This window comes from Hyposmocoma kahamanoa, unplaced genomic scaffold, assembly GCF_003589595.1.
Source record: "Hyposmocoma kahamanoa isolate Upper Pololo Valley unplaced genomic scaffold, ASM358959v1 81, whole genome shotgun sequence".
NCBI lineage: Eukaryota > Metazoa > Arthropoda > Insecta > Lepidoptera > Cosmopterigidae > Hyposmocoma > Hyposmocoma kahamanoa.
In genome coordinates, this window is record NW_020654080.1 from 233117 (window position 1) to 244327 (window position 11211).

The 11211-nt window shown below is 40.5% G+C and overlaps 2 protein-coding genes across 2 annotated transcripts in view; one reads left to right on the top strand and one right to left on the bottom strand.

The window, feature by feature from the left end:
- The first annotated feature begins 5527 nt into the window (after positions 1–5527).
- Positions 5528–10337, top strand: LOC113234114 (proteasome subunit alpha type-6-like). Its single transcript, XM_026469373.1, has 4 exons — positions 5528–5681; positions 8755–8931; positions 9391–9820; positions 10201–10337. The coding sequence occupies exons 1-4, from the start codon at positions 5606–5608 to the stop codon at positions 10256–10258; spliced, it is 741 nt and encodes a 246-aa protein (XP_026325158.1). The 5' UTR covers positions 5528–5605; the 3' UTR covers positions 10259–10337.
- The window catches only part of LOC113234113, a 5680-nt gene continuing 4503 nt past the window's right edge, over positions 10035–11211 (bottom strand). The window contains exon 4 of the mRNA XM_026469371.1: positions 10035–11211. Within this exon, the coding sequence (XP_026325156.1) occupies positions 10373–11211 (839 nt within the window). The 3' untranslated portion in view covers positions 10035–10372.

The following is an 11211-nucleotide window of genomic DNA, read 5'->3' on the forward strand; positions in this document are numbered from 1 at the left end:
TTGATGTATGCATCAATTAGGATTTTGCGTTTTTGCCTGGTTTTAAGTTAAATTTAGTTTCTCATATAACACAGGAAGTGGGGAGGGGTTTGGGGGTGGCTTTTTCCCACTAGGGGGAGGGGTTTACCCCGCTCTTTGGTGCGAAAACACGATTTTTTGAGGTTATTTTTTTCGAATTTTCAAAAATTAATATCTCGAAAACTATTAACTTCCTAACTTTGAAACTTTGCACGAAGGGTCCCCCCCTTCCCCCCATCCCCTCCCACACCACAAATCGTGCGATGGTAATGTACAGTCCTTCCAGTGACGCGGTAAATGCAATTAAGACGTTCTGATTCGCTAGTTCAAGGTCGAACTAGAAATGCACTCAAATTGCACTTACAGCTAGTGATGGGCAACCTTTACCAGTCTGCATCCAATTAGTCAATAAAAACGATAATATTGTGACACAAATTATTAAATTCTTTTTTTTTTTTTTTTTATTATGACTCGGAAAAATGACTGCACCGCGCCTGATGGAAAGTGCGAATACAGTCCAGAGATGAGAGTAACGGATGGAAAACACAAATATCTTCACTCCGTCACTATTATATTGCCGGTCTGGCCAAATGCTTCTTCACACTACGTTTGAAGGACCCGATGTTATAGAGGGGAGGGAATACATGCGCTGGGAGTTGGTTCCACAATTTGATGGTTCGGCATAAAAACGAATTGCCAAACTTTTTAGTGCGGGACGGTATTCAACTGACCGTCCAAATGTGGCAACGCAGTCCGGCACGGGTGGTCCGCTGATGGAAAGGAGAGGAAGGGATAAGGTTGAATAACTCTTCAGAGCACTCACCGTGGTACAGGCGATAGAATACGCTAAGAGACGCTATATCTCTGCGAAGCTGGATGCTTGTCTGGGAGCAAAAGAAAAGCATAGAATGTATCAGCTGCTTATGATTCCGCGCAAATCGTAAAAGCCGTCTGAGGGCCTGGGTTTAATGGTGTCCTATATGTAGGAGACATGCTGGCAACATGTCACTATTTAGTGCATTAAGTTATACTAAAATTTTAATAAAAATGTTTGCTAAACGTGGCTAAAGCGGGCTTGTCTTACTCAAAGCTCTGCCTACCCTTATGAGAGACAGGCGTAACGGTAGTATGTATGTAAATTATTAAATGACGACACAGGAAAAAAGGAATTGTAAAAAAACAAGGTACTTAAGTATTATAAGTTGTCGTATTTACAAAAGAAAGAAAAATTAAAACACGTTTCTCTTCCTTATACGTCCATGAAAAATTTTCTTGACGCACAACAAAATACGAAATATTCGAAAAAATTAAAAATAACATGCATAAATCAATATTACCCCACAGAGACTGAAACATCCTCCACACCATGGCGCTAGAAACCAATCGCCAAAATCATAACTTAAAAAACACATATCGAGTTCTTAGGTTTTCGCGATTGTTACACATAGGAAATGAAACTATTATTCCGGATTTAAATCGCGTATATTTGTTTTTTCAAACAAACCGACGTTTCGGGCCCTTTACAGGTCCCATGGTCACGGTTGACTGTGTCAAAGGGCCCGAAACGTCGGTTTGTTTAAAAAACACATTTCTAACTAAACAATAATATTAAACAACAAATTTTTCTGGCGCCTTCACCAGACGACCAGAACGTGTGACCACTGGTAAGGGAATGTTTGAGTTGAACTGTAAGTCTTAGCATGGGCATGCATTGCTCTCTTTTATCAATGCGGATACATCTGCACAGGGCAGCTCGAGGTTGTACAAAGATCGCAAAGCTCGTAGGCGTTCACCAGTTGCGGTCATTATTCGGGCAACTCTATTGTGACCGTCAACACCGTCCCAATACTTCTATCCCCAACCCGAGAGGCCACTCTACACGCTTCTCATCGTTAACTTCAACAAGAACCGTAACCGGAACATGTTTCCCCGATGTTCGTTTTTCCACTAAAAGCGCTAAATATTCACTCCGAAACTTAGTGCTAACTTTTAGTGCTAACATAAACTCTTCGGTAGTACACAGTTCTAAGTTATGGCACGATACACCGCACAGGTAAACAGGGCTATCCAACATTTTTCGCCCGAACGCAATTTCAAAGGGCCTGCGAAATCAACCCCGGTCACTTCAAAAAGAATACCACAACTTACGCGATCTGCTGGTAAAAGAGAAACGGTAGCATTGCATGATTTGGCATTAAGCCGTCTACAAATTATACAGCTCTTTATAACACGTCTGACAAGCGTTCTACATCCTAAAATCCAATAACGCTCTCGAAGCTAAGCTGTCAATGTTTGAAGTTCTCAAATATTGATAGCTATAACTACTTAATATTAATAAGTATAGCATGAAGATATTCTTTATGTTTTTGCTCTACGAGCCGCTCAACTTTTGGACATTTTCGTAGCAAAATAGGGTAAACAAACTCTTCCGTATCACCAATGAGCTCCAACCGAGTTTTATTCATTCATTAATGTGTAATGCCTTTTATCGCATGCTACACACTTAGGGCTTCCTTGGCAAAGTTTTGCTGTGTGGCCCTTTTTAAGACAAATAAAGCAAATTCGGCTCTTCTTCAAAAAATCAGTACGTTCTTCTAAATTCATTTTCATAGCGATTCTGCACTCTGAACTAGTATGAAAATCCTTATCACACCATATAAAACGAATCTCTTTTTAAATTCTTTTACGCTGTCATTAACCTTATCTTCTTTTTTGACAGTTGATGTCAAACAGGCTGCTGTGGGATTACTAGAAGTTCCTATCAAACCGAAGTGAGCCAACTGTATTCTTTCCTCAGACTCAACTTCCAATCTTGCGAACTCCAACAATTTTGGGAGTGGTTTATCTCCTTTCCTTTTGACACCATGGAACTTATTCCATGCTCTTAAAATTTCGTCTGGCAATGCTGATTCTACGAGTGGGAATAAAAATGTTGCATACATGTCTTGCGTTAAGCTCATCGACTCCAAAGCTATAATTTGGGTCATAATTTTGTCATACAAAGCTCTCGTAGACAGTTTAATAGTGTTCTTTGAAATTACTAACTGAAGTAACTGTCTAACGTAATAGTCAAAGCGGTCCTTTAGTTGCTTAATAGCTTTTTGGTAATTCTGACCTGAAGGGAAACTTTCAATAAATTCTCTGGCACTTGTGCTTTTCTCCATGGCCTGCAGCAGATAATGCATTTTGTTCTTAAATTGGGACCAGAAACCTACCCAATTTTTAATTTCTCCATCAAAATTCGGTAACTGGAATTTTGGTAAACGAAATCGATGAAAATTTGACGAGACCGAATGAGCAGTTTCAACATCTTTAAAGATCCTTGAGAAGAGACTCTTTTGGGAGATGGTGTAATGTAATTTAACAATCCTGTCGCTCTTTGGCATAATTCAAACCATCTTGAGTCATACTCATTGGTAGCTTCCAAATCTATTTCAAATTCTCTTTCATCTCTTTTTTCGTCATCTAAATACGCTGTCAAAATTGCCTTTTTTTTGCTTTCATTAAATTAATTCTACGTTGTGATAACTTTTCCAGAAAACTACTAACCTTTGATGGAATTTTTCTTTCTATAGCATCCTCCAATTGTGTAGCGCACATTGTGAATAGTATTCTTGCTACTGTTCTTTCGGCTTTTGCGCGCTCCATTGTCACGGTCGTTGTAGTGGTTTTAGGGTCCGAGTCAAACGACATCTTAGGAATGACTGACGTTTATTGAGATACCTTCAATAACCGAACATTAATATAAATAATATTAAAGACTTAATACTACCTACTACATCTCCCTCCTTAAACTAAGTTACAAAATCGGAATTTACTGCTACATCTCCCTCTTTACTCTAATTTACAAAATCGGAATATAATGCTACATCTCCCTCTTTGCAATAAGTTACAAGATAGTAATCTAATATACTTTACATATATATGGCTAAATACAAACTAGACATTGATTAAAATTAACGATTTATTTTACACATTAAGAAGAAGAAGAAGAAAAAACTACTTTAAAGAAAAAAAAACTATTTTAACTTTTAGAATTTTTCAAATTTATTCACTTAAAGGAGATATATACACCTAAAGAAAAACTTATTATTATACATTATGAAGGTTAATGACTATAAAAGATGGGCTGGCGCACAATTCTGCCACTGCGTGACTTTATTACATTTTGTGTTTCTGCGGGATTCGAACCCGCGTCACGCTGTAACTCCTGCCGCTGATTTGAAACCGAGCTACTGACATGTTCCCAGTCAATGTTTGAGGGATGGTAGGTAGATCTATGGACAGGTGGCGCTGCCACTGGTACCTCGTTATCAATACCTTTAGTACTGGTACCTTTAGGTATTTTTAACAGATGTTGACGATTACGGCGAAAAACTCCTCCATTTTCCGTTTCCACCCAATAGGAACGATTACCTCTAGCCCTATTGATTATTTTTGAATTTATCCACACATTTTTGTTTCTCATTTTTACTGTATCATTTGGATTCAAACTTCCCAGGTTTCGCGTTCCTTTGTCGTAACTTTCCTTGTATTTATGTATTCTTTTCTCTCTATCGACTATTACCGTTTGTTTGTTTGCTGTTTTTGGTTGAAGATTTTTAACGTAAACTGGCAATCTAGTGGTTTTAGGGTCCGAGTCAAACGACATCTTAGGAATGACTGACGTTTATTGAGATACCTTCAATAACCGAACATTAATATAAATAATATTAAAGACTTAATACTACCTACTACAGTCGTTATTTGTAAAAGTATCTTAAAGGAGTGTTAGGAAGAAAAAATAATAACACATTTTTCTTCCTTATACGTCCATGAAAAATTTTATTGACACACAACAAAAGACGAAATATTCAAAAAATTTTAAAATAACATGCATAAATCAATATTACCCCAAAGAGACTGTAATACAAATCTTCCCAACCCTAGTGTTACACGTTACACGTGTCTTCGACAAAAAGAGCCGCTTAATTGTAAGATCATAATAAAAGTCCTGAAAAGACCTGTCAGAAAGACATTAACGAGAAATCAGTTTCCTTCGTAATTTTTTAGTGTTAGCCATTTTAATTTGACCTGTGACAACCTTGTAAATAACGTAGTTATAACTTACCAGTGAGACTTGATTTCATCTTTTTGAAAGTTTGAGGTCCTGGATGTGTTGTTTTCCACGCCATTTCACGGCACAAATAGCCATTTTTATAGTTCGTTTCACAAAAACCAGCGTAACAATACAGGAATATCAGGAGATGCGCACGGGTCTGATACTTGGTCGTAACTAAGTGATGAATTTTTGCAAAATTTTATGTATGATCAATTGCACGGATGTGTGGTGCGCGTCAGTTGCCCTGTATGCGGCATCTATTAGGACGTTATCTATGTTGGACAATAACAAGAGATGGATGGAAGTCGAAAGAGGCAAACACATACCGCGAAAAGCCAAGAGAAAAAAAAAAAAAAACGTCATTGTATTTGTGATATGAAAACGTATTGATGAGAATTGAAAATTGAAGTGAACTTCGAATGGTTAGCGGCTGTCAAGCAGTTTTATTAAAAAATAGTGTATTTTTACAATATTATAGACACAATTATGGCTCGTGAAAGTAGCGCTGGTTTCGATAGACACATTACTATCTTTTCTCCGGAAGGAAGACTTTACCAAGTGGGTAAGTTGCCGTAATTTGCGATATCATTAGTCACGTTACAAAGAGATTTTCAAAGCAACTTGTAAGTTCCAAGTCCTCACTAGTTCATCGTTGTCTACCTTTAAGCAAAGTTTACTTATTCTAGAAGTTCACATGAACAGAAAATAAACGAAAGATTTATAACCTAGTATGTAACTTCAAAGCGTATGACTTAGCATTATTTAGGTAATTGTTTGGGGTGACTTAAAGGGCGCATTGAGTAAAGAAGACGTAAGGAAATTAAAGTTGCTGGCTGATCCCAAAGTGTGCAATATTCGCACTATATTTTGCTATAGATTGCAGTATGTCATTAGACTGAGTAGCGAAAGATGGACAAGACGGACAGGACGGACAAGAGGTTTTCTAGGTTCTATGATTTATTCAAATTACTTTATGATCTATGTTTTCCAATAGTCAAAGTGAAATTTAGGACAGAAGTGCGACCAAAATGGCTCTCTAGGGGCATTAAAAAATGTAGTAAGCGTAAACAATCACTTCTGTGGCGATATAGATTAACAAGTTGCTCCAATAAGCAAATATTTAAATTATATTCAAAAAGATACAGCCATATAATTAAGTTAATTCAAAAATTGCAAAACAATCATTACATATGTACATCGACAAACAAATCAAAGGCAACATGGGATATCATCAATAATAACAAGCAGATAAATTCAAAGGCAATAGTAAATAAAATCATAGTGAATGGAATATGCATCACAGATCCAAAAAGCATAGCTCAAAAGTTTAATGATAATTTCATTGACCAGGTAAAGGCACTTAAGCCTTATAGAACAGTGTTTAAAAACATGTGCAATTTCAATTCCCCCAAATCTTTTTTTATGAAACCCACTGATCACTTTGAAAAATGTCAAATCATTAGAAATGTAAAAAATACTTGTAGTACTGGTGAAGATGAAATATCCACAAAAGTGTTAAAGTATGTATGTGATATTATTTCCCCTCCTTTAAGCTACATTATAAATCAATGCTTTGAACAAGGGATATTCCCAAGAGAGTTAAAAACGACAGTAATAAAACCTCTCTACAAAAAGGTGATAATGGCGAATTAGGAAATTAGGCCAGTTGCTTTAATTCCAGTAATGTCCAAGATTTTCGAAAGAGTAATATTTAATAACCTATACTCATATCTATAAAAAAATAATATATTGATAGACCAACAGAAAGGCTTCCGTAAGAATAATTCCATCAATTTGGCTATCTACAAATTTCGTGATAAAATATATTCTAGGATGGACAGAGGTCAGCCCGTTTCATCATTATACATGGATCTAACCAAGGCATTTGATTATGTAAATCATAACACGCTTTTGCATAAATTGTGGGTATTCAGTGTAAGAGGCAATGCCCAGGAACTAATAAAATCCTACCTTACAAATAGACTTCAGTCAACACACATTAATAAAGTATGTCCCGTATCGAAAATTGAGTAGTTTTATGTTTCCTAATATACATAAATTACATTCCTAAATCAATTAACCACCCTACGATATTGTTTGCGGATGATTATACGGTAATTTATGACAATGAAACAAATATAAATACAAGTTTGAACTCTATTCTTGAATGGCTTAAATATAATGATCTATTAAATTTTTATTGAATTGATATTCAATTATTTTTTGTGAAATTACTCCACTAGTTTGTTATAATTATTAATGCAAAGATCGAACACTCAGAAAAAACTCTCAGAAAAATTCCTTCGATCCGGTCGGATTCGAACCGAAGTCTTCTTGCATACCGTGCCAGACGCTATACCAACTAAGCCACGGAACGAACCAACGGACCTCACGAATTCTTCTATGTGCTTGCGTCGTGTCTTTGTACTTGGTCTTTCAACGACCTTTTAGTCGTAGCGCCATCTATGAAAAATCTATTGCAGATTTATCACCCAGTTAGTACCTTTACAGCTACCAGTCCTGGCGAGAGATGTCGCTATTCACTGTATTAATTAAATTTTCATTGAATTGAAGACGTCGGTTCGAATCTGACCGGATCAAAGGAATTTTTTCTGAGTGTTCGATCTTTGTATTAATAATTATAATGATCTAGTTATAAATCTTGACAAAACTAAAGTTATGAACTTTAAGCAAAGATACAATAAACCTATGCAAATAAGAGCGGTCTATGAAAGCAAGGAGGTCGGTGAAACAATGAAAGTTCTTAGGTTTATATATAGATAAATCTAAAATGGCAAACACACCTAGAATATGTATGTGATAAGATCCTAAAGTTTTCTTATGCTTTGTTTAGGCTATCGAACATAGTAAATTTAAACGCTCTAGTGACCGCCTACCATGGTTATGTAGCAACCAACCTTAGGTATGGAATCATTTTTTGGGGAAATGCACCGCACATTGAATGCACATTCAAAGCCCAAAAGAGATGTATTCGGGCTGTATGCGGCTTGAAAAAAACAGATAGCTGTCAACCACATGTTAAAAATTTGAAAATACTGACTCTATCATGCTTATATATATTTGAAATTTCACTTTTCGTAAAGCGTCATCTTCATTTATTTGAGAATTCGTCACACGAGCCCACCGTTCTCATCAACTGAAAAGTAGATCATGTAAAACTGCTCTACTTCAAAAGAGTGTAATAGTAATGGCTACGAAGGTATATTACAAACTTCCACTTGAAATTAGGAATTGCAACGATTGTGCAGAATTTAAGAAATTATTATTTAATTACCTAAATGATAGGACATTCTATAATATTGAAGATTTCTTATAAAATTTACATTTCATATTATTAAATTTGTTATCGATTATTTTACTATTGTTATTATGTTTCATTAGTATGAGGTTGCATTAATTGGACTGCATGATTATAATATTGTTACAAATTATTGCATGAGAATTACTAAAACTAAGAAAACTTTAAGAAATCGTAGTTTAAAATTTTGTTTCTACACTTAATTTGCATGGGGTAGCTTGTTAAGTCCTACTTTTGACATTTTGACTTATCCAAGAATTGCAACATTTTTGAGACAAGGTGTCTAGCATAAGCATATAACTCTATGATGTTGCAGAGTATGCACTGAAGGCTATAAACCAAGGTGGGTTGACATCGGTAGCGCTACGCGGCGTGGACGCGGCTGTGGTAGCGGCGCAGCGCAAGGTGCCGGACCGGCTGCTAGACCCTGCATCTGTTTCACATCTTTTTCGCCTTACTGACCGAATTGGATGCGTCATGACTGGCATGATTGGTAATCTTGTTATTTTACTCTTTTTGAGCCCAATCGTAACAAAAATAAGCTTATTGCGACTGCCTCTGGCCGAACGGTTACCATAGCTGGACTGCCATGCAGAGGTCCCAGGTTTGATTCCCGGGCTGGGAGAAATATTTGTATTGCCTAAATTTAATTCTCTCGTGAGTTTAGGGTGTTACTTGTGGTTGTCTATGCGTGTGTCCATAGCACCCGCGAAACAGGGGGTCCCTAGTACAATATTTCATTGTTTTTTTTATCCGAGATTTTTGTGTATATTTTTTACTATGTGTTTGTGTGTGTGTGTGTGTGTGTGTGTCTGTGTGTAATATGTTATATATAATTATAATAGCAATACAACAGACAGTGAGCATACACTTCATGAGAACATATGTTACGTAGAACTTTATGAGTAATGTTTCACTGCTCAGGTGTATATCAAGTAAATAATATTTTCAGCCGACAGTAAGTCGCAAGTGCAGCGCGCGCGCTACGAGGCGGCCAACTGGACGTATAAGTACGGCAGCGACATTCCGGCGCACATCCTATGCCGGCGCATCGCTGACATCTCGCAGGTGTACACGCAGAACGCAGAGATGCGCCCGCTGGGATGCAGCATGATGCTGGTGGCCTTCGACGACGAGGCGGGTCCCTCCGTATACAAGACGGACCCCTCTGGTTACTACTGCTCGTATAAGGCGGTAGCGGCAGGCGCCAAAGCCACCGATGCTAATGCTTATCTCGAGAAGAAGCTCAAAAAGCGTGCCGATCTGTCGGCCGATGACGCTGTGCAACTGGCCATCTCGTGCCTCTCGCAAGTGCTGTCCGTGGACTTCAAGTCCTCCGAGATCGAAGTCGGCATTGTATCCAAGGAAAACCCCAATTTCCAGTCAGTATTCAATTTGACAGTTTTAAGTTTTAAATTTTTTTATTCAATTGATATTCAATTATTTTTTGTGAAATTACTCCACTATTTTGTTATAATTATTAATGCAAAGATCGAACACTCGGAAAAAATTCCTTCGATCCGGCCGGATTCGAACCGACGGTTCGTTCTAGCTTACCGTGGCAGACGCTATACCAACTAAGCCACGGAACGAACCAGTGGACCTCGCGAATTTTTCTATGTGTTTGCGTCGCGTCTTTGTATTTGTTTTTTCAACGATTTTTTATAGTCGTAGCGTCATCTATAATAGTAGTAGTTTTAACTTTAGTCGTAATTTTGACCACTCGTCATCTAGTTCGTAATAATATTTTTTTCGGTTCCAGCGTGTTAACGGAGGGCGAAATCGACAGGCATCTCACCGCCATAGCCGAGAAGGATTAAAGGGGGCTGGTTGAATCGATAACTTGTCATTCGTATTCTACTTTTAATAAACGTTTTACTGCTAAAACTTAAGGCTACTTTCATTTGGAACCCTCCCGCCCCACCGCGCTAGAACTACGCGTAAGAGTCCACGAGCATGCCGGCGTCGCCGGCCGGCACGTCGGCCAGGGCGCGCCGCGGCATCTCGGCGACGACGGCCGCGAAGTCGTGCACGGGGCAGCAGAACACGAGCCCCTGCGCGGGCACCTCGTAGTTGCGGTTCTCGCGCAGGTCGCGCAGCCACGCGGCGCGGCCGCAGGCGCTCTCGCAGAAGACGCGCTCGCGGATCTCGCTGACGGCCACGAAGGGGTCGTTGAGCAGCACCAGCGCCAGCGCGCGCCGGGCGGCGGCGTCGTGCACCACCGTCCACACGTACTGCGGCACCGGGAAGCGGCCGGGCTTGAGGAACAGCGGCCGGCGGGCGGCGCCGGCGCGCAGCGACAGCACGCCGTGCGTGCCCGCGTACACGTCCAGCGCCCGCGGCGGCGCCGCGCGCAGCAGCCGCGCCACGTCGCGCTGCAGGTGGCGCAGGTTGCCGGCCGCCACGCCGCGCCACGCCAGCACGGCGCCGGCCTCGAAGCCGGCGGCGCGCGCGCTCTGGCCGTCGAAGTAGCGCGGCGCCAGCAGCGGCGCCGCCGTCAGCGCCTGCGCCGCCAGCGCCACGCGCTCGGGCCGCAGCAGCCCGCGCAGGCGCCGCTCCAGGCGCGCGTCGTCCGAGAACAGGCGCCGCGCGTCGGCGCGCAGCCGCGCGTCGAACAGCTGCTGCAAGTTGCCCAGCAGGCTGAGCGGCGCGCGCGCCTCGCTGTGCGGCGGCAGCGCCAGGCCGGCCGGCGCGTTGCCGGCGCGCGCGAAGGCGGCCACGGCGCGGTCGGCGTCGAAGCACAGCGTGGCCAGGTGCCGCGGCGCGCCCGAGC